Source organism: Hydra vulgaris, chromosome 12 (genome assembly GCF_038396675.1).
Source record: "Hydra vulgaris chromosome 12, alternate assembly HydraT2T_AEP".
Taxonomy (NCBI): domain Eukaryota; kingdom Metazoa; phylum Cnidaria; class Hydrozoa; order Anthoathecata; family Hydridae; genus Hydra; species Hydra vulgaris.
The window spans coordinates 44,918,992-44,944,132 of NC_088931.1; the positions used below are offsets into that span (position 1 = coordinate 44,918,992).

The following is a 25,141-nucleotide window of genomic DNA, read 5'->3' on the forward strand; positions in this document are numbered from 1 at the left end:
CAACAAAGTTTATCAAATATGTAAAGACATTGCCAGCATCTAAATAACTAGCAAACATATATGTTTATATCCATATTATGTATGTGTAATCTTGCCAAACTTCCTGGATCCAAGCAGGTGTAAATACTTTCTCTCCCATTGTTGAAAGGTTGCATCTTTTTTTTTCTTTCTACAAGTACCATCATGGTCAATGCTTAAACAAGCTATCATTTCTTGTTCAATCAAAACTCATTCTGGCTTGTCATTCAACAAAGTTGCATCTTTTTACTGTATGTGTCCCTCCATGCTATACAAATTTTATATTTAGTTTATTTCCTTGTACAACAACTAAATCTCAAAACTCTCATCCATCTTCATGTTTCCCTGACTCATACAACCTGCAACTTTTTAATTCTTTACCGCTTTGGATTCCTTGCCCCGGCTTTCAACTCCTGTTAAATCTTATAATTTTGCTGAGGCCAGGTTTGTAAAAGTTCCCATTTTTAAACAAGCTTAGTGTGGCTTAAACACTAAGCTTGTTACACTAAGCTTGACTTGACTGTGCAGAAAGAAATGTTAGTTTGATTTTAAACTTTGTTTACAGTTCCCACAATGAGGATCAAAGACAGAGCTAAATTTTTGGTAGTCAGGGAATATAGAAAGCCAATAACAAAAGTTATGTGACTATCTGAACTGGTAAAGCTGAAACCTAGAGTTAATTAATATAAGATAAGGGTTTACTGTAAGAACTTTTTTTTTTTTTTAAGATTAAACAAGAGTTTATTTATAAACATATGTTAATCATGAAAATAGCATAAAGTTTAGCCAATTCTTAATATTTGAAAAACTACTTGTATCACTTCCAATGGCAAAAAAAAAATTAAACTTTGAATTTAACCTAACTAAATGTGGTAGAACAGGATAAGTAACTGCAGTTTTTGACTTAGTGAAATTTACAATTTTTGACCCTATTTTATGTCACCCTATTATACGTCACCCTATTTTATGTCACCTTATTTTATGTCACCCTATTTCCATATTTTATATCACCCTATTTTATGTCACCCTATTTTATGTCACCCTATTTTATGTCACCCTATTTTATGTCACCCTATTTTATGTCACCCTATTTTATGTCACCCTATTTTATGTCACCCTATTTTATGTCACCCTATTATGCAGTATATTAAGTAGCTTATAAGTATATAACTTATTGAATTTTGATGAAGATGATTGAAAGATGAAGCTATGTTGATAATATCATCAAAGCTTTATTAAGTTACTTTACTTGCTTAAACCAAATTTGTACTTGAATTGAGTATCCAGGATTATAGCAGAGTATTGATCTACTGTCTTTATATTAAATTCTGTATTATTGCTTTAGTATTATTTATTAGTATATCTTTTTCCTATTAATCAATTCTATAATTTTTTTTCTTTAGTGCTGCTTGTAAGCTCAAGTCAAATGAGAGTCAATCTGCTATCCAAGATCTTGATGAAGTATTACTTTATTTCTACTTTTTTATCTTATCTTAAGTAATTATGATTGTAATTTTATTATTTTTAGGTGCTTGCTATTGATTCAAAAAACATTAAGGCTTTGTACAGAAGAGCTCAAGCTAACATTAGTATGAAGGATTTAGAGCAAGCCAAGGTTTGCACATATTTAACTTTAGTGTTTTTTTTATTGAATAAAGTAAAGATTTTGTATTTGATCAATAAATGTTTGGTTTAGCGTAGTAACACTTATAAATACATAATCATTGGATCATGTTGAATTAAAGATTTGCTTTAATTTCTATTTTGACATTCAAAAAGAATTCCAAGTAACATGCTAAAAATATTAAATTCAAAGATTTTTAAAAATAAAAAGGAATGTGTTGCAATTTTTTACAATGATAATTTTGTGTTATTTAAACATCATGTTTCACCAACTTGTTTATACTAAAATATGCTGGACAAGTTTTTTGGTCTTTTATTAGGTTTTTTTAATTACCTGCTTCAAGATATTTAGTTGTTTTTTGCTTAGGTTTTCCTACAACTTTTACAGCTTTTATCCTTGATATCATTTTCTTTATAATCTATTTCTTATACTCTATTCTTAACTTTCTATTTTTGAATAATTTTTGAATCGTTTGCATGGCAAATCTTAAATTTCCATTTTCATGTTACTCATAAATTTTATTCACTATTATCAGTTTTTTAGCTAACAATTTTCAAAAATCTTATTATTCCTTTATCCATAGTTTGATAACTTTTCTTAATGTCTTTTTCAATCATCTTTTTAAACTTTTTTGTATATTTTTATGTCTATTAATTTTATTCATTATTTTAATTTCTAAATCCTATATCATAATGTCATAAACAAATCTATATCACTGTGCTCATAATTAGGCTGTAAAATATTATTTATTACTTTATAAATTCTGAATTTTATGTACTCACACTTAATTTTTATTGAGAGTAATTTCTTATTTATGACTTTTATTGGACGGAGATATTTTTGTATTTTTAACTTGATGGCCTAATCGCACTTGATTTTTGTTGCAGATAACTATATATTTTTTTGTTGCAGATAACTATATATTTTTTTGTTGCAGATAACTATATATTTTTAATCTTTAAACTTTTTTTTTGCTGACTTTTACTCTATTCTTAACTTACTATTTTTTCTATAGTATGCTGGCTAATCTTTGATTTTCTATAGTATGCTGGCTAACCTTTGATTTTCTATAGTATGCTGGCTAATCTTTGATTTTCTATAGTATGCTGGCTAATCTTTGATTTTCTATAGTATGCTGGCTAATCTTTGATTTTCTATAGTATGCTGGCTAATCTTTGATTTTCTATAGTATGCTGGCTAATCTTTGATTTTCTATAGTATGCTGGCTAATCTTTGATTTTCTATAGTATGCTGGCTAATCTCTAATCTTTGATTTTCTATAGTATGCTGGCTAATCTTTGATTTGATCCTCTGACTTTTATTTTTATACAAAATAAAGATATGTCTCTTATTTACAAAGACTTCAATATTCACCACTATTCTTTGAATCACAAAGACTTCAATAGTTACCACTATTCTTTGATTTACAAAGACTTTAATAGTCACTATTATTCTTTGATTGACAAATACTTCAATAGTCACTATCATTCTTTGATTGACAAATACTTCAATAGTCACTATTATTCTTTGATTGACAAATACTTCAATAGTCACTATTATTCTTTGATTGACAAATACTTCAATAGTCACTATTATTCTTTGATTGAAAAAGACTTCAATAGTCACTATTATTTTTTGATTGACAAAGACTTCAATAGTCACTATTATTCTTTGATTGACAAATATTTCAATAGTCATTGTTATCTTTGATTATTATTTGATAATTTTTCAATCTTTTTAACAACAACAACTCTCTGGAGAAAGTGTTTCTATATATTGCCAAAAATTTGGGTAAAAAATGTATTCTCTGATGCTTATATTACTCTTGGATTACAAAATCTTGTATTTTATCTCAGAAATTAGTTTCTAGATCTTTTAAATCTTTAACAATATCATTATTAAAGGAAAATATAACATTCCATCTTTCATATATTGATCTGATCTTATTATCTCTCTATGAATAAGGCAGAACTTTTGGCTAAAAACTTTTTTCTAAATCATCTTTTAATTAAACTGTGATCCCACAGAAATATTTTAAATACAAATCACTCCTGCTTCTGTTGATAGAGTTATTTCCCACTGAGACTATTCTTGTTGTTCAGACAACATTTTTGTCACAGTATTACAAAAGTGCAAAATTTATTTATTACTCTCTGAATTATTGAACAAGTGTTTAATTAAATCCTGTTTTTTCTGTCTGCTGGAAAATATGTGGTTTCAGTTTTTAAAAACTCTGAGCTCTGATTATTCAAACCATTGCTCATTCTTCCTCAAAGTTTACAATAAAACTAAAAAAACACATCACACAGCCCTAGCTTTTAAATCTAAACCAGCTTAATTAACTCTAAACTTTCAATTAACTCTTAACTAAATTTTTCTAATTTTTTATTAAACAATAGGTTATTATTATTAGGTTGTTGAACAAATCTCTATTGAACAAATGTTTCGAGACCCTTAAAATAGCACAAAACAAAATATCATACTCAGCTAAATTTTTAAAATTTAATACTTAGTAAAATTTATCTTTAATGCTCATAATCATAATAGTTAATTTTTGGATCGTTTTATAATGGGTCTAAAAATTAAATAATAAACCTTCGGCCCCCCCCCTTCCTTCCCTCCCCTTTTCCTCCCTTTCCCCCAAAAAAATAAAATAAAATAAAAACCTCATAATTTAAAACAACGGAAAATCTCAAAATTTTAGGCTTTATTAATTTATGATGGTGATCTTAAATAATTTTTATTTTCAGGTTGATCTTCAGTTAGCACTACAGATTGCACCAGATGATAAAGGTATAAAAATTTTCTATAAATTTTATATATATATATATATATATATATATATATATATATATATATATATATATATATATATATATATATATATATATATATATATATATATATTTTACTGAAATCTAAATTCAAAGAAACTTGCAAAATGTGCCAATATATTGATGGAATAATTCGAAAACATTGTTTGTCCATTTTAGACAGTTGTGAGAAAAACGATTTTAAAAGTTTAAACTCGTATGCAAATTCAAATATTTAAAAGCATATTTTAGTTTTTGTTTTATTATATTGCTTTAATATTTCTGTGAGACATTTACGGTAGAGGGTACAAAGATCGACATTTTAATATTCATAACTTAATATAGCCCAAATTTGGACATACAATGTTTTAGATTTAACCCATCGATATAGCGTATAATATACATATATATATATATATATATATATATATATATATATATATATATATATATATATATATATATATATATATATATATATATATATATATATATAAATATATAAATATATAAATATATGTGTGTATGTATATGTATATGTATATATACAGTACCATCTTTCTAATTCAAATTTTTATGGGGAAAAGTTCGAATTAAAGAGATTTTCGAATTTTAGAAAGTTGTCTTTTTTTCAAATATTCTTGTTAAAGTAGCAAATAGAAATCAAACTAACAAACAAATAGTAATTCTTAGGCCTAAATATAATATATATTAAGTGTAAAATTTTGTGTATTAATTGTTAAGTGTATTAATTGTAAATTGTTTTCAAAGTTAGAATAAAGAATGTTAATTTCAAGTACAGTAATAGCATGCATTGCTTTATTCAAACTTGATTTTGAAGCATCGTTAAAAACATCAACGCGCTTATTATCGGGTTCCTCCCCAGTTTCAATAGCATCATGTCCAGAAACTTCTACAATGATGTCCTCATCTGATAATCTGTTGACAATGCAAACATCGAAATCTATGTCTACTAACTCATCCACCGTTGGTTAATCTGCATCAAATTTTGCTTTTTACAATTCAAGATTGTCTTTTAAGTTTTCAATTACAGCCTCTTCTACATCTAAGCCACAGAAGGGATAGTTATTATCATATATATGCTTTTCTACTGCTTTTAATAATATATTCCTGATTTCTTAAAGCAATTTATAAAGGTCTGTTCTAGAATGGAATTCCATGCTTTTGTTAGCATAAACATAGCAGTTAAGAAAGAAAATTTAAGTGTCTTGTTCTCTTTTTTCAAGGCAACAATCTGCTTTTTCACTGCATGTAAGCAATAATTGCTTTAAGAGATAGGATAGTTCCTTGATCTATAAGTTGGGTAATCGAGGTTGTATTCCAAGTTTCTGCACGTTAGGATGGGCAGAACAATTATCTATAATTAAAGCAATTTTCTTTTTCTGAAAACTAAACTTTAGGTTGAATAATTCTGCTGACACCCATCTTTTTGGTTGGGCTCGATAGCATCAAGGAATATTTTTCACACTTGAACATAGGTTTGAATGTAGCTTCGACGTCTTTGCGAATTTCCAGTTCTGGAAAATATTGATTTTATTTGCTCAAAACAATTTTTTCAAATCAATTGAAAATAAACTGCAACAATTTTATTTGGGTTTCTATAGTTATCTTTATTCTCCTTTTTTTGAAATTCGCTTATTTTTTGTATTTGAAGTTGAAACTGTATTATTTGGAATAAAAGTGCAAAAAAAAAATTAATTTTAAATTCTGTTATTATAACAAATATAAACTACAGGTACCAAAAAAAGTTTAGAACCACTCAACAATTTTGCGTAATTTCATTATTTTTTTCAATGTATAAAACTAATACTGAACTTTGATGTTCTTCATCAAAATTGAAGTTCTTCCTGTGCCTAGAAATAGTCGGGATCTTAATCCGATTGAAAATTTGTGGAAATACATCAAAGATAATCTTGATAGAACCAAATGTACATCTACAGAATCCTTGAAGGATGAAATCAGACAAGTTTGGTGTCTGGAAGCTAATAAAGATCAGTGTTCAAAGTTGGTTGAAAGTATACCTAGAATACTTCATCTGGTGATTAAAAACAAAGGATATTCATGTAAATATTGATATAAACATTTACATTGCTTTGTTTAAATGTATTTATTAAAAAGTTTACATGTTTAAAATGTATTTATTTTCATTTGAATTCAATACATTTGTGTGTGTTTGTTTATTGATCGCTTAATGTGTATGCAATTGAATGCGGTGTAAATTCCTTTAGTTTTTTTATTAAAGCATGTCATATATATATAATTTATCATCAAAGTTCAATATTAGTTTCATACATTGAAAAAATAATGAAATTACGCAAAATTGTTAAGTGGTTCTAAACTTTTTTTGGTACCTGTATTTACAAAAAAAAAAATGATTTAGTTGTAGTTAAATTAGACAGAACTGGGCGTGTTCTGTAAGCCATTAACAGTTAGGTACACTAAGCTTGTTGTTGAATCTAAAATTACTTTTGATGACAAGACTGATGCAACCCCATCAATTAAAACAAGTAAACATAGTGAAAAAGGGTTACAAGAAAACTCCAATTTGTTAAAAGTTTTACAAAGACAATTGCCAAAACAAGATCAGTTAAAGAATTTTTATTTTACAAAAAGAGCATATCTTACTGAAGAAATTGTTGTCATAAGAGGACTACCATATGTTAAGGCAAGAAACTTGAAAAAACCATAATCTTGTACTTCTTTAAAATGCCACTGAATCTCAAACAGCAACCAGACTAAAAAGAAAAAAAAAGCAATAGAAGCTTTAGATATGGATATTAGAAAAAAGTTGTGTGGTTTTAAGAATGCAATATCAAAAGGTAGACCGCTAACCTGTGATCAGGACAGTTTAATTAAAACATTTGTAGATGTTGCCATGAAAGGGTCTGTTTCTGATGATTAGAAGAATGATTAGAAGAACTTTGATTGATTAGAAGATTTAGATGATTAGATGATTAGAAGAATGATTAGAAGAACTGAAATTTTTTGAACTGTAAAAATGTTAGTTGACTTGGTTGAAGAATTAAAAAATCATGGTTACAATCTCTCCAGATCAGGAGTTAACTTAATATTACTTCCAAGCAGATCATTGAGCACAAAAGAAAAAATGTTAAAACTATACCAGTTAGGTTAATAAGTGCACAAAGTTCTGAGCATACATATTATGCAAACACAAAATTCCCAATTCATCCATCAGTGTCCTTGAAGGACTTGTTGCAGCCTTGGGTCCAAAAGAATTGACATTTCTTTCCCAGGATGATAAAGCTAGGGTGCTAATTAGATTGACAGCTGCAAATAAACTAGCATCAACAATGATGCACATGGAGTACTAGGTGACTTTAGCTGTTTATGATTTTGTAATTGCTCCTTAACACAAACTTATTCCTTCATACTGCTTGATTCTAAGGGTTTTAGGTTGAATTTCAAAAGACATGAGGTTTTTCTTCAGATTCTGTTAATATGTATATGAATGAGCAGAAATGTGTTAAAAATAAAATCAAAAGCGTTTCTTCTTAGTCCAAAATTAATATTTTCTGAAATCCAGAAAATAGTGCTTCAAAAACAATATTATGACAATATAATATTAATACCCTCACGACCATCCGTTATCTTTGTTCAAAATATGGTTAATTTAATATATAATAATACCTTTAATGATTTCATGACTTTACGGCTTACATGCAACTAGAATTAGTATTTTTGGGTCCGTTATATACATTACAGGTTTCAAAGCAAAATAAAATTAAATCAAAAACTTTTTTTTTTTAAATTAAGCAATGTGATCATATATATTATATAAATAAGTTAAAAAATTTGAATTTAAATAATTTAAATTCTCATAGAGCTGTAGGTAGAAGCAACTTTTTTAAGCTTCAATCCATGGTTTTTGTTAGTCTCTGCAACAGCATTGCACTTCAATGTTTTTGTTAAATTTTTATGTACAGCCTCGGATGATTGCTCTGAACAAAGTCCAAGAGCTTTCTGACTCCTATCGAGAAAATCTACAAGGTGGTATTTAATAATATGGAACTTCCAACCAATTGACAATGCTTCGTCGAACACATCTTTATAATAGTATTCTATATATTCAGCAGATTTAATAAACTGCGAGATATCTTTACTGTATGAAGGTTTTAGCATCATGCCAAAACAACTTTTTGCAGCTGCAATTTTAAGTATATGGTTAGAAAAAAATATATATATATATATATATATATATATATTTATATATATATATAAATAAATAAATATATATAAATAATATATATATATATATATATATATATATTTATATATATATATAAATAAATAAATATATATAAATATATATATATATATATATATATTTATATATATATATATATTTATACAATTGTTACCTTTTCTAAACTTCTGCCGGGTTTCAACGCAAGGGTATAACTGAATTGGTGTTACCAGCATCATTTCATCTAATAATTTGAGAACTTTAACACAGTTTTTATTACAGTATTTTTGTCCAAAAAGGACTTCAGGCCCTCATTAACTAAAAGAATGTCAACAACTTTTGTCACAACATGTTCATACATGTGAAGTTCCGGAGGAGGAATGGTATCAAGAATAAATTTTCTAGGATCTTCCTCAAGTAAACATGGGTTAATAACATTATTGAATAGTTGCATAGTATTATAAGGATATCCTGCATCTTGGTACAGATAGTAATCTGAACTTAAGGAGGCAAAAGTTCTTAAGTCACCTGATGAGCTTATTGTACCAGTACAGTAACAACAACCATGTTTTCCACCATATCTCTATAATAAATTATTTTATTATTCTGAAATTTAATGTTTTAATAGCTACTTGTCAAAATTAATAAAATAAAGCAAAATCTCTTACTGATATTCCAAGAAGTTCGTTTATGAGCTTTAGGTCAGAAGCCACAAAAAATTTTAGCTGATTTAAATTAACTAATTTAGTAAGCATTCCAAGATTATGGTTATTCTCCTTGACGTTACGTGCCAAAGCCAGAATTGTCACCTTGTTCACTCCTGAGTCTTTCTCGTTTCTATTTTGCTCCTCTAACTTTGTTTCATTGAAAATATTCATTATAATCTAAAAATTAATCACAATTGAATAATAATTCTAATTTTATTTCTTTTATTTGAGTAATATAAAGTAGGTTAAGTTACTAAACTTTCAGTGAACCCTGTCCTCTGTCAATTCCAACTCTAACAATGGCTTTCATAGGATCTAATCCACATAGAGAGCAGATTTTTTGAACAGGTCTGGTGAGATCTTCAATGTATACAACATCTTTCAACACTGAGTTTTTAAGCTCATCTTCCTTTCCATATAAAAAAACTTTTTCTTTTGTAACTGTAAAACTTATCTAGAGCATGAGACCACTTCATAACCGTAGCAATTGAATTCTTTTCAACACCTAATTGTGAAATACCATACTGTAAACAATGTGATATATTAAATATTATAGATTTTTTGAAAAAAAAAAATGTACTGCCGTTTAAATTATGTTGTAAAATATTTAGACACCTAAACGACCAAGATCTTTTCGTAAATCTCTAAGAATATCACGAACAACATTTTTATGCAGATCATGATTTTTCTTGATATCAAATATTGTATCGGTAGAGACTACTTTATTTTTTTGGAGCTTTGGTTTTAGTACTACAGGTAGGAGTGATCCTCCTAAAATTAGAATTAAATATTGCAGAAAGTCATTATAAATAAATAAGAAAATAAATAAAAATCTACCGGTGGATAATTGTAAGGAATTTTTATTCTTAACTAGAAACTTTAAAACGGTTGAGGTTATTTGCTCTGACATATTTTCATCCTTGGAAAGAATAAGATTCTAAGCATTTTGAACAGCTGATGTTCTCGTGCATGAGTGCCTAATGCCCTTTCCAACTAGTTGTAAACAATCTGTGTAGAATGAGTTTAATCTTTCAATGCAGAGATTTTCATTTCTACTCAATGATACAATCTCTTAAGTTAAAAATCTTGTGGTTGCGCTTGTCTGACACCATACAACAAATTGGACATAAGCATTGATTCTCACTTGGAGCAATCCTTCCTACTTTTATAACTCTCTTCCCCTATTCCAAACCTCTTCTATCATTTTTACAGGCTTTCCTTGCTGTGAACAAGATTGTTTGTATTTTTAGTAAAATATTTTAGAAAAAATTTAATAAATTTAATAAAATATTTATAAAATATAATAACCTTTTTGGCATAGAGAGCATTTTTGCAATGGCAACAAAGTCCAGTGGGAAATGCATTTATATCAAAACTGAATCCTTCGTGTACATAGTCTCAAACTAGTGTCACCAATAATGGCATACTGCAAAGAGAGTGGTTATCTGTTTTGTTACAGTAACAAAAAACAAACTGAATCTCTGGACTCATTATAATTTTTTTTCCTTAAAAGATGAGCTATTTGATATGTAAATTTATCTACTTTTATTGTTATTTAAAATAAATTTTTATTAATTAAAAAAGTTATAAAAAGTAATTAAAACTTTTACAAAATAAAATTAAAAAAATGTTGTGAAATTTTTTCCTATATTTCTAAACAAGTCATCAACCGCTTTAAAAGCTTTATTAATGAAACTATTTAAGGTATTATTATATATTAAGTTAATCACATTTTGTAGACAAAAAAAGTAAGCTTAAATAATAAAATTAATATTGTTTTTTAAACGCTAATTTCTGGATATCAGAAAATATCAATTTTGGGCTAAGAAGGAACGCTTTCGATTTTATTTTTAACACATTCCAGCTCGTACATATACATATTAATAGAATCTGAAGAAAAACCTCATGTCTTTTGAAATTCAACCTAAAACCCCAAGAATCAAGCAGTGTTCAGTAATAGCAGCCATAGAAATCGAAAAAAATTGCAGGGAAAAACAAGCAGTCACATACTCTGGCCCAACATTCATAGCAATTAGAAGTGCAAAACTTGGTTCATCAACAGCACTTAGTAACTTAGAAGACATGAACAGAATCAATCATTTTCTTGCATTCGAAAGCAGTTTATTTACTGAAGATGGAGTTAGCAAACTAGTCATGATTATAACTGTTGATGGTGGACCAGATGAAAATCCAAGATATGAAAAAAAGATTTATTGTGCCAAGACTTATTTCAAAGAGTACGATCTTGATGGCATGTTTGTGACAACCAATGCATCTGGCTGAAGTGTCTTTAACAGGGTAGAGACAAAAATTGTTCCACTAAGCCATGACCTTGCAGAAATAAAATCATTTTGGCAGCCATCTTAATTCAAGAGGAGAAACAACAGATAGCGTTATGGAGAGGCAAACTTTGCCAATGCTAGTGAAGTTCTTGCACAAATTCGGCCCACACAGTCATTGATGGATTTGTAACTATAGCCAAGTACAAAGAACCAAACCATAAATAAGTGTACAGTTAAAGCAGTTTGGAGCAGAGTGGGATGCTAAGCATATTAGAGAAAGTCAATACTTCAAATTGTAAAATTTAATGAATAAAACTGCTGTGGTCATAGTCACAGCTCACTGTTTCATCATATTCTATCTGGTTTTCCTCCTCCACCAATTTTTTTGTTCCAAAGAGAAGATGGCTTTGTAAGTTACATGCCACTATGTACCTTTGTGTGCACGTGTTAAAAGCAAACTTTTTGTTGATATGAGATCCTTGTATGATAATGATTTGAAAAATGACAGACGTCACTCAATTTTCATTTTGTGTGTCAGGTGGTATGACATTACTGGTCCCCATAATAAATAAATAAAAATTTAAGTAAATTAATTTTTTTTATATCGAAAGAGCATAAGTCAGGTGTTCAAAATAATATAAAAAACATATGTTGAAACTTTTTACTTAAAAAGATGCAGGGGTAAATAGATTTTTATTAAACCAGGGGTAAAACCATATATATTTTGCTTAATTATTTACATCAAATTTAAAATAAGGTCTTAAATGCTAATTTTGCGTTTTTATTACAAAATAATCCATTTAATGTTAATTTTTACAAAACTTATAAAACAGAAAAAAAAATTTAGAAAAAATCTGTTACTTAATTTTCTCCCAGATATATATTTCTTTAAATCTATTACGACGAAGTTGTATATTTCTTAGGTTTACAAGTGTATCATATCAAATGTTTTGATATTGTTATTTGGTTTTTGCATACTTATACCTTAAAGAATGAAATTATTTGAATGCTTTGATATTGTTTTCGGTTCTTAAAAAAAGTTTATTTGCTGTAATAATTCAACTTATATTAATATTGCTAGGAGGAAATAATTTTTTATAAAAATTTATCGGGAAAGATTTTAAATAATGGCTCTGGCCTCCTCAATACCTTAAATGTTACATTCAGAAAATGACTATAAAGCGATAATTAGCTCTATATTATATTAGCATAAGTTAATGACAGCAGCTCACTGCGCTCAAAGAGTTGAAACACATTTCAAAATGTTAAAGAAAAGGTTGCTCGGTTTAAAACTTAAAGGCTGCAACTAAGCGTTTTTAATAATTTGCCACAGTGAAGGCGGTAAAACTCAAAAAGGTGGGGTAACAGAGACTGAAAAAGGTGGGGTAACAGAGACTGAAAAAGGTGGGGTAACAGAGACTGAAAAAGAATGTATAAAGTTTCCAAGCCGACAGGAATTCTTTCTCACGAATTCTGGTGACACCAATGCAAACGATGTCAAGTACCATTTAGGGTTCAATAAAAGCAATCTAAGAAGAAATTTAAGAATTTAAAATTGGATACGGTTATCGCATATCTAGAATTCATTAGTTTAATCCATTTAACTTAAAAGAAGATAGTTTTGCTATGGATATGAGCAAAATTAATAACGCGTACGATGGCCTGATTGAAATAATGACTAGACTGAGGTAAATTATAAACGTTATTCGAAGAAGCCTTTACAACAAAACATGTCAGTATTTTTTTTTTTTGAAATACCAATCTAAGATAGTAGACACTTAAAAATAACTGATTATACAAAATATTTTGAAGCAGCAAAATAATTTAGCCTTTGCCGCTTATTACTCCAATATTCTTTTTTTTTTTGCTAAGATGGGTAACACTCCGACCAAAGCTGAGAGATTAAATGCATTAAAATGGCTTTCAACCGATGATGCAGATGATGCAAAACAACAATATGATGAATTTGTTAGTGCAGAAAGTGTTCAATTTAATGAAAAGTAAGCTAGCATATGCAGTATTGAAAGAAAACAACGATCAGATAAAGTTAGATAAAGTAAGCAGGAAACGTCAACTAATTGATGGAGATATTTTAGTTATTAAAGAACAGAAAAAAAGTGTTAGAAAGTGCATTGAAGTTCTCAAATATGATGCTGACAAGTTAAGCATTGACGCAGAAGTAAAGAGAGACTTCACTGTCCTTGCAAAAGCAAATTCTTTTAGAAACACAATTTTAGAAAAAGAACAAACAATTAAAGACCTTGATCTTTCATTAAAAAAACTGGAGCAATCCAAAAAAGAGATAAAATAAAAGAGTTGTTATATATATGTGTGTGTGTGTGTGTTTGTATGAGTTTGAACAAACTTTACATAAATATATGTATGTATATATGATTTATATTTAACACACAAACAATTATATGTATGTATGTATGATTTATATGCGTATTCAAATATAAATATTTAGTTGTTTCGTTCTAAGACAATATATTTTGCATTTACTGGTCCATTTTATTGTCAAGAAAAAATCAATATATCCATAAATAACCCAAGATTTTCTGGAAATATCCTGGAATTTAAAATTTACTTTTAGGTGGCCACCCTAATTATGCAAGTTACTGTTTTAAAAGCCTTCTTTTCAAAATAATTTTTTTCTTTAATTATTATTTCAAAAAATAAAAGTTTTAAGTATGTTGTGATACTGAGGATATTATGTTACAAACATTTTGGTATATTAAGATGTTTAATTTTTATAATTCTAGCCATTCGGCAAACTTTCACTTTATAGATTGCAAAATATCGTTTAGCGAAACCGTTCGTTCCGCAAGCGCTTCTTTCGAAAGCGCTTCCCACCTCTGTTACTCTACATCAACATTCTTACTACGTCTACTTTGCTTTATTCTTCTAAATGCACAGATTAAAATGTGAAGAAAAATTAAATTGTAATTAAATTTAAAAAAATAAATTATAAAAATATTTTTAGCTATACGAAATGAAATGATAGTCGTAAAAAAGCTGCTTGAAGAACAAAAGAAACAGGAGAAAATTATATATTCGAAATTATTTAACAGCTAATGTGGTACTACGAAATAAAAAATAAAAAAGTTTGTGTATGGTATTTTCAAGAAATGTAATTTGTTTTATAAGTTATAATTGTGAAAGATTTTGGTAATTACTTTAGTTTTCATAAACAGTTTTTATTTAATCTTTTTTTACTTATATTTCATATTTATTCAGCAAAGATTTATCAATTCTGTTACAAGAATTGTTTTGGTAAAATAACAAGGATTGCTTTTTTTGGCAATTTCAGGCATGGAAAGGTGTTATCGTTTAAATAAAACGGAGTCTAGTAAAAAAGCATACAATCGTCAAAGAAATTTCTGTGTAGGACTCCTAAGAAATACCAAAAAGTTATTTTTTGAAAATCTTTAAACTAAAAATGTTATCGACAATAAAACCTTTTGGAAAACAGTGAAACCGTGTTTTAAGGAGAACTTACATCTTAATGAAAAAATTGTTTTAGTGGAAAATGATTCTATAATATTAGATGATAAACTTGTGGCCGATTTTTTTAACGCATATTATAAAGACACTATATTGCAGTTGTGCATCAAATCGATCCCTGAGACTAACAAAACACTTATCCATGACCCCATAAAAAAATCCAATCTTTAAATACAAATCCCATCCAAGTATAATTGCGATTAAGAATTTAATAAGAAATCCAATTCCCTTTTCTTTCCAACATACTACCATCAAAAAGGTATTTAACCATATTTCTCAATTAAATAAATCTAAAGCATAACAAAAGGGAGATATACCAACTAGAATAATCAAAGATAACATTATTATTTTTTCTGATTCCATATGTAAAGACTATAACTACGCTATTTCAAACAACATTTTTTCAGACCTATTAAAAAACGCTTATATTACTTCAATACACAAAAAAGGCTCAAAAGCAGATAAACGCAACTATAGGCCAATCAGTATTCTATTCAACCTATCTAAGGTATATGAAAGATATGTGTATGAGGATATAGCTAACTTCTTTGAAACAGTTTTATCTAGACATCAATACGGTTTTCGTAAAGGGATAGTGCTCAACAATGTTTGATAGCAATGACCGTAAAATGGAGAAAAGCCTTAGATCACAACGGATGCTTTGGCGCATTACTTACTGATCTCTCTAAAGTCTTTGATTGCATATCCTATTCGTTGCTAATCGCCAAACTAGATGCCTATGGTTTTAGTTGAAACAGTTTAATGTTTATGTCTTCCTACCTAATGAATAGAAAGCAAAGAGTAATAAGAAATGATGAATTCAGCTGATACACTGACATGCTATACGGAGTTCCGCAAGGTTCGGTTATCGGACCTCTATTATTTAACATTTTTATATGTGATTTATTTTTTTTTCTTCCTGACGTTGAAGTTGCTGGATATGCAGATGACGATACTCCATACTGCACAAGAAAAGATGCTACTTTTGTAACTATCAACCTCCAAAAAGTCGCAAACCAAATGTTAATATGGTTCGAAAATAATGGAATGAATTTTAACATCCGAAAATGTTAAATTACTCGGAGTAAAACGCAATAACAAACTTTCCTTTGAAGAGCGTGTGAGCACTTTATGCAAATATGCCAGCAGAAAAGTAAATGCACTTTCAAAAATTGCAATATATATGTCTTTCAAACAACGTAAACTTATACTTTCTGCATTTATAACTTCAAACTCCTCATACTGCCCACTTATATAGATGTTTCACAGTAAGAAACTAAATGATCGCAGAAATCGAATCCATGAGAGAGTTCTAAAAATTATCTACAGAGACTATGAATCTTCATCAATCTTCAAGCTCTCTTACTAAACAGCGGTACTTTAACTATACACCAAAAAAGCCTGCATTGTTTAGTCACTGAGATTTTCAAAGTAAAATTACAAATTGCGCCTATATTTATGAATGAAGTTTTTAAGTTTCTCGAATCAAATCTGAGATATGAAAGCCGAACTCCACCAATATTCGTACAACAAAATATGGATTGGAATCTCTATCTTACCTAGGACCAAAAATTTGGAAACTAATCCCGAATGATTATGAAACATCTTCATCTTTGAATCTGGGGGAAACTGAACCTCTATGAAAACACCCAAAAAAATGTATTATTTCATTCTTTGACATACATATACTAGTTATAAAAATTATAAAAATAAAAAACATTTGTTGGGAAAATTTTGAGAAACGGCCCTTAAAAACCCGCAAAAATAAAAAAAGGTATAAAATCTTTTTTTAAGGTGATGCAAAATATAATTTACAGTTAAGTACAACTTACTTAGATATAAAAACTTAAAATACATATAATTGCATACTACGTAACTAAATATTATTAGCATTAAAGTTTAAAATAGCCTTAGAGTAGTTTTCCATATATCAGGTAAAGAAATGTCTTTTACCAAGTATCGCTCCCAAACCTCCAAGAATACTGAATGTGAGTTTTCCAACTCCTGTTCTAAAAACTGACCGAGTCCTCTTTCTGTTATGTTGATGAACTGCTCAATATGTGTGTGTATTACATAAAGCTTAGAGGTTTCAGATACTCCAAACTCTTTCTGTAAAGACTTAGAAGACATCCTTAGATTTTTTAAAACATTATCTTTTTAATCTTATAATCAGGATCTACAGACACACCAAATGTAGAGTCAATGGCTTTTAAAAAGTCATGCATGTAATCTAAAAAACCAGACAACTCCATAGGAAGAACTTTCTCCAATCTATCAAGGAGTCTTAAAACCTTAGAACACTCATTACCTTCAAGACATGATTTAGGAACAACTTAAGATGAAGAGCTGGTGGTAGACTCTTAAGAATCACCAAGCTGTCATCAGGATCATCTTCATGAAAGAGCAAAGGAGTCGCCATATATACAATTAGTATACTCTTTTGCTTTGATCTTTTTACCTCCGGAGGTTATCCAATCCTCTTTGTGGTTTTTAATATTCCCGAATGTTCTGAGTGTAGCATCTGTCTGCCAGGCTTCACTTCCTTTTTATATTTGGAGACTCACAGTATAGGCATGGATATTTTGAGGATATTTCAGACACAATATTTAAGAATTTAAGGTCACCAGTGAAGTTAAACAATAGAAAATTGATTTGAGTCTTCTCTATGAACATCTTGGAGTTATGATATGTCTCTAGAACCTTTGGAGCTGATCCAATGATCTGAATCTTTCTCCTTCCAGTATCTTTGTAATGATTTCCTAAACTAATATTTTTGAACACTTAATAAAAGTTAACACATAAGTTAAAAGTAATAGCATGTGAGAATTAAAATTATTTTAACCTGAACCAATGCCCCCTTTCCTGGTTACTCTGCTTGAAGGTCTGATGAATGTTAAATCATCTGGATCATAAAGTGTAAGAGTTAGCTTCAGATGTCTTTTTCCAAAATCAAGACCAAACTTTGATGCCATCTCTAAGAAAGGCTGTTCCCTTAATATATAATATAAATATTCCTTAATTAGTTTAAAATAATGAATATGAAATCTCAAAAAACAAATAACGACCAAAATTGTTATGATTACCTATAATATGCTAGTTTTTCTACAAACTCCAAGATATTGGAACAGAAGAAAAAGGTTCGGATTATTTTTTTCCCATTACAGTCTTGAAATGTAGTTAATTCCTGAGAAAATAACTTTCCAAAGATACTTTTCTGATCTCTCATAGCCTTCTTTATACAAAGAACAATACATTTCCATCCCGATTTAAGTCTCATGTTTTTCAGAACTAAAATAACTTGACGATCAGTCAGCCTAGCTTCCTGTTGTATTATAGAGACATTCTCTACAGTCAGAAATCCCTCAACTATTGTTTCCTTGTTCTCTTCCGGCAATACTATCAAAGGTTTTCCACCGTAAGGGGACGTAATGGAGATGACTGAATTGCCTGATTCTTTCTTTGTTTTATAGTTTTATAGCTGATCTGTTCAGCCAGTTTGGGATCAGTTAGGTTTGTAATATTGGCTAACTTTTCCAATTTTAGTTTTCACTTATCTTTGGAGTGGTTTCATATAAATATAAATATTATTTATATTATAATATATATAAATATATATATATATATATTTATGTATATATATATATATTTATATATATATATATATATATATATATATATATATATATATATATATATATATATATATATATATATATATATATATATATATATATATATATATATATATATATATATATATATATATATATATATATATATATATATATATATATATATATATATATATATATATATATTATTCCCTGAATGTTTGTTTTTTCGGAATTTAATTGATGCGCAAAGCCTTTTTATATTTAAATTATGAATAGTTTGACACCAAATGAGCCTTGAGTTCAACCTCTTGTGTATTAGTAATTTGTCGGTTTGCTTTTTTTCCCCTTGTGCAAAAGCAAATCGCACAAACTTGTGCACGGTTTTCATTGTGTATTTTTGAAGGCATTGCAATTAGCTCATAAATAATGTTTGATAATTATAAAATAATTTTTTAGTTATATTTAGTAACCTAATAATATTTTATATATTTAATTAATTGTTTAGATGTTTTAATTAAAAATATATATATTTAAAATAAAACTATTAAATAATAGCTCATTTTTTGCTATTTAGGGCTTAAAATGCTTTGTTATTGAAACTCGGAGCTATAACAATGAATTAAAAGAAGTAAATTTCTGGAAAAAATATAATAAAATGGAGGGAAAAAAATGTATATTTTTAAAATTCAACACTCTAGATAAGAAAGTTTTTATCCTGTTTTTATGGCTTTTTTTAATTTGGGGAGTTTTAAAGAGCCATTTCTCAAAAATTTCCCAACAAATGTTTTTCATTTTTATAATTTTCATAACTAATGTATATATGTAAAAGAGTTACACAAATACTGAATTACACAACTTTTTTGGGATGTTTTCATAGAGGTTTAGATTCATCCAGGCACACGGTGTAATGTATTTATTACAACTCATCCTCTCGGCGGCACTGATGGTAGGTTTAGTTTTTCCACAAAATGAGGGTCAAAACTTTTTTCCCTCAAAAAAAATCATTAAATTATAATTGGTTCTTAGGCCTTGGAAACTTAAAAGTATTTTTATTAAAAACTACTAAAAACTCACCTAAGTTGAGTGATTTGTAATAGATTAAAAAGCTGCTACAAAAACTCCAAAAATTTTATTTTCACACTTTGTTTTCTTTAAGTTTATGACAAATATTGTTTAATGCGTCACACGTAAAAACATCAGCAATGACTAACAAAATCATTCTCAAACAGTTCTGTAGTTATTCTTAAACCTTCTTACTGTTATAATCAACAAAACATCTTAAAAGTTGTTGTGAATATTCTACATCAGCAAATTATGCAGTCACATGTGTAATATCTCTTTTGTATCTCTCTTAGTAAGTTTTGAAGTTTGAATATAGAGCTTCTGTTGCTTTTTCAATAATTGATTTTGATGAACTGTGTGGTACGTGGTAAAAAAGAGCATGTACTTTTGGTGTGATAGAAATTGGGGGTTTGATGTGGTTGTTTCTGACTTTCAAATTTTTTGATTCAAAGTCTGAACACAGCTGGATGCCAAAACATGCAATAATCTAAGATGAGAAAGAGTTTGAATGAAATCAATGGCCTGATTAAAATTAGCAGAATTAGCAATCTGTTGCAGTTTGCCCAAACCACTTAATAGCTTCATACAATCATTGCTACCACCATGATAGGGCTGAAGTAGAATATGCAGTGCTAATGGTTATCTCTTTCACCAGGCCAAAGATCAACCAGATTTTTCTCTAGATGATTCACAACACCTAGCAAGAAATGTAGCTCCATAGGTGGAATAGCTTCTAATATAAGCTTTTGGTCTGGAAGCTCTAACAGTGGTAGATGCGCCACGTTTTGGAAGACTTTTGATTTACTCAAATCGCCACCTGAGCTGGCAAACTCGATATGCTTGCTTCTTATACTACCAAAATTCTCAGACAGTTGAGGAGATTTGTTGACAACCAGGGAATCTTTAGCTCACTTTTCTTGAACTTTGATGAGATCAAAAATGGACTTGACATTGGCGTAGGTCTCTGAAGTTTCTTGAGAAGTTGCTTCCAGCATTAGTTGCTTGACACTGATAGTTTTTGATAATGTAAGTGTCATCATTCTGACAGCTATCTAAAGTGAGTTTTGAGACTCATCTTCATCTTGAACCATAATGAGGGTTTCAGAAATTTTTCCTCCTCCATCTACTCTAAGTTTCACAACAGCGGAGTCAGAATGTTTTCTTGCTGATATGAATATTTTACTGAGCTTGTTGAGATCACGAAAGTTAACAACTTGACTTGTGGTTTGCTTTCACTGAACTGAATACTTGTCACTGTAAAATGGTCATTGACCTTTGACCTGTTTGAGCAAATTTTTGTTAAAAGTCAGGTTCCAAAATCCTGACACGATTCATATCTTTACTTTCTCATCCCATTGTTGGAAAGACCTGTATTTTGCTGAACTTGCAACATGTTTTGGTTTGGCAAAGGTACCTTAAACCGTTGTTGTGGAGCTGAAAATCCTGTTGAAAAAGATCAACTTTTAAACAACAGTCTATGTTAGACAAAATCTTTTAATGCCATAGTTAATAAATTTATCTCTACTTAATGGGAAAGATTTTTGTCTTGGCTAACTAAGTCGAAGGGCACTATTTAAAGAATAATCCTTGCCTGCCACAACGTTACCTGCCACAACGTTGAAGTCACTAGCTCAGCTACAATAGGATCAGATTTAGTCATCAATCTAATTTTCATGACAAGTTCCTGGAGTTCACTGATGTTAAAAGCTCTTACCAAGAACTGACAAGCATTTGACACAACGCTTCTCAACTGTCTCATGAGGTTTACCATACTCTTGGAGTTGCTCAAAAGATTTTTTAAAAGACTTTAGTTTGCTATTTTGACAAATTATGCATTCACATGTTGTAGTCAGTCTTGTTGGTGGCCTAATTAAAATTGAGGATTTTGAAAGATTTCAAAATCACTTGCAACGGACAATTACATGTGTCTTGAAATACCTCCCAAAATATCTTTTTCCGGGTATTTCGTTAATATTACATTCAGAATTTTCAAACTGTGAGTTAATTAAAATTGCTTGTTTTGTTTGTAATTAAGTAACTTTGTATTTTTTTTTTGCTCAACTTATGCAATTTTTGTTTTGTTAGTTTTGTTATTTTTATAATTTATTATTAAATCATGCTTACTAAAGCCTTATTTTATTAAATAAAAAAATAAGTTATTTACTAAAACACTAGGGTCGTTTCCACACCTACCGTGAGTTTAACAAAAGTTATTATAGCATACTCAAAAAGTAAAAATACATTGGAAATGAATTTTTGTAGCCGTCAATGTAAAAATAACTGAAATAATTATTTTTTAATCTTTCAAGCCGGTTTTCACTTGTTTTTTTTTGATGATTATAAGTAAAAATAATAAACAAGGGGGGGGGGGGGTCTTCTTAAGTTTGGGGTGGGTGGGAAATATTTCCCACCCACCCCAAAGTAAAAAAACGTCCCTCCCCCCCCCCCCCCTTTTTATTAGAGACTCGAGAGTAAACGTTCTATTTTGCGCTTGGATTTGGACTGGTTGTTTTGGCCATATTAAAATACTTTCGTTTAGATTTATGAATTCTGCTTCTATTTTCAAACTGAAACAAGCTGGTTTTGGTTCTATTACCGCTGCAATATTGCAATCAGACATTTCCATATCAGTTATAACTTAAACGTTTTTTAAATTACAAGTTCTTGCTACAAATTTTTATTACCCTATTGTATTTCATCAGGTAAAATTATGGTCTTATATGTTTCAGATAAGGCTCTTTTCCAAAAATGATACAGCTGGAAGTATTCAAGATTACTTTTCGAACCTAAATATTCGTCAGCTATTTTAAACTGCTCTAAAATATTTGGATCAATGCACTTTTCAATAAAGGTTATGGTCGAGAAAGCTAATAAAGTCACACTCGAATGGTTCTCTTTAAAATAAGGAGTTGGAGTTTTTTATTTAGAGTAGTTTTGATTGAATGAGAGACATCAAAAAAACTTCATGGTTATGCGAACTAAAAATATTTATAAAAATACTTTTTTCTTAAACTTTTTTTCAATAATACTTTAATTTATAAACAAAAATAATTTTGTCTAAAATATTGTTGTTAAACAACAACAAAATTTATGAAGATAAAAAAATCCTCAAAAAGTATAAAAAAAAAAAATTGAAATATTAACTTAAACATCAAATAACTCGAATAAACACTACTATCCTTGACATTTTTGTAATTCTTAGCAAGATGAGTTATAAAGAATTAACAATTTGTATAAACATTATCTACTACCATAGAGTAAAATTTAAATTTGAAAAATATTTTTTATTTAGAATATGTTAGTAGTTCTTTGGAATCTCTTTAAAGTTACTAAAAGCAAAAGATCAAAATGCATATCAGAAGGATGAAAACATCCCTCTAATAAACAATTACTATTCTATTGACTATTAAGCCAAACTTTCAGTTTTATTTTTAAACTCATCAAAAGTGCCATTTAAAAATCCCATTTTAGTTAGGTCAACTTTTTCAGTTGTATTGAATACAAGAACATTCTTGATTTTCATCTTATCAAACACAAAAGAAAAAATTTCTCATGGTCTAATAGTTTTTTAATATTTTCATTTAAAGTTATTCTTAAAATAACATCAATATTATACCACATCTTGGATTGATAAAGTTTATGTGCTTTGAAAAAGTATTTTTACAAAGAAGATACATGAATTCTGACTTGCTTAAGTGTTTGTATGTCTCCGGACATATTAGGCAAATGCTTAAACACAATCTTGGAGCTAAATGAGTTACAACTTTTTTCAGAAAACATTCTCTCAAAACTTTGTGAGTATCAACACCAAAGATCAGCTAATCTTATTTGATCAGCTGATTTACCCTATGATGGAGTTGATGATATTTGGTTGCTAATTTTTTTAAATAATTTCTTAGAATGTTTATTTTGAAAACCTCTTTCGTCTACAAAATTTTTTTTTTTTACTTTTTCTCAAAATTATTATTTTAGTTCCCAACAAAAGTCACATTTAAATGGGGATATAAGATTCTAAATAAGATATAAAATCTCACTAAAAGAAGTACAACTAACAAGTTTCATATAATGGATCTACATTTTTTTCAAAACAAAAGAATATTCTTCATAATTTACTAATTCCTTATATATTATCTGTCTTGCAATGCAAGCATCATAAGGAGATATCTTATTAAAAACTAAAAAAAAATTTTACTGTAAAAAGCATAAGAAGTCTGTTTAATATTTTTTTTTTTTTTTTAAACATCTTCGCTTCCAACAAGGCTGCAAGCAGCCACTAATTAAAGTTGGAAGTTACTGTAAGAGATAAGATGAAGGTTGTACAGCGAGATAACGATTGACGGACGATTTAAAAGATTGCAAATTAAATGAATCAGGAAAGCAAGATGAAGGAAGCGAATTCCAAAGAACTGATGTTAGAGGAAAAAAACTAGACGAATAAGCCTTTTTGGATCACTTAGGAACAGTCACAGAAAAAGGATGACACTTAATTGAATGACGAGTAACACGAGAATGAATTTTAGTAGATGGCACAAGAGACGCTAGCTCTTTAGAGCAGTGCCCATTATAGTATTTGTAGAAAAGAGAAAGAGAAGCAACATTACGACGATGTGATAATGGTTGGAGGTTGGCTGCAAGAGCAGGTCCAACTATGTTTACAATGCGTTTTTGCACCTTGTCTAAAAGAGAAAGGACATCATTAGAAGATCCGCCCCATATATGGCAACAGTATTCCATACAAGGCCGGATTTGAGATTTATAGAGATAGAGAATTGAATCCAGAGTAAGAAAGTGGCGAGCTCGATAAAGAGATGCAACCTTAGCAGATGCTAATTTTGCAACCGATTTGATATATGGTTTCCAAGAAAGATTAGAAGTAAGAGTTAATCCTAGAAGATGAAGAGTAGGTGACTCATCGAGTACATCACCGTTCATAAATATAGGAAGATCTAAATTATTGCGATAACGATTGGCTGAAAAAAATTGAGTTTTATCTGAATTAAAGTTCACCAGCCACTGTGAGCCCCATGCTGTAGCAGAAGTGAGATCCTTTTCAAGCTCAAATGCCCCCTCCAGGCAATCAGAGGGTGTTGGTTTCTTATCACGACAAGAATAAATGGTAGTATCATCAGCAAACAATGCCACCTTAGATGTGAGAATATCTGGAAGATCGTTAATGTAAATTAAAAAGAGTATAGGGCCAAGGATAGAACCTTGAGGAACCCCTGAAGTTACAGAATAAGAAGAAGAGTGTTGTCCATCGAGGATAACTTTTATGCTACGATTGGAAAGGAA

At 29.0% G+C, this 25,141-nt stretch overlaps 1 protein-coding gene across 1 annotated transcript in view; it reads left to right on the forward strand.

The window, feature by feature from the left end:
• The window catches only part of LOC100215790 (peptidyl-prolyl cis-trans isomerase D), a 51,837-nt gene extending 36,996 nt beyond the window's left edge, over positions 1-14,841 (forward strand). Inside the window, exons 7-10 of the mRNA XM_065813405.1 lie at positions 1,422-1,479; positions 1,547-1,633; positions 4,393-4,435; positions 14,653-14,841. Coding sequence (XP_065669477.1) covers positions 1,422-1,479; positions 1,547-1,633; positions 4,393-4,435; positions 14,653-14,744 — 280 coding nt within the window. The 3' untranslated portion in view covers positions 14,745-14,841. The remainder of the gene's footprint in view (positions 1-1,421; positions 1,480-1,546; positions 1,634-4,392; positions 4,436-14,652) is intronic.
• The last annotated feature ends 10,300 nt before the right edge of the window (positions 14,842-25,141 follow it).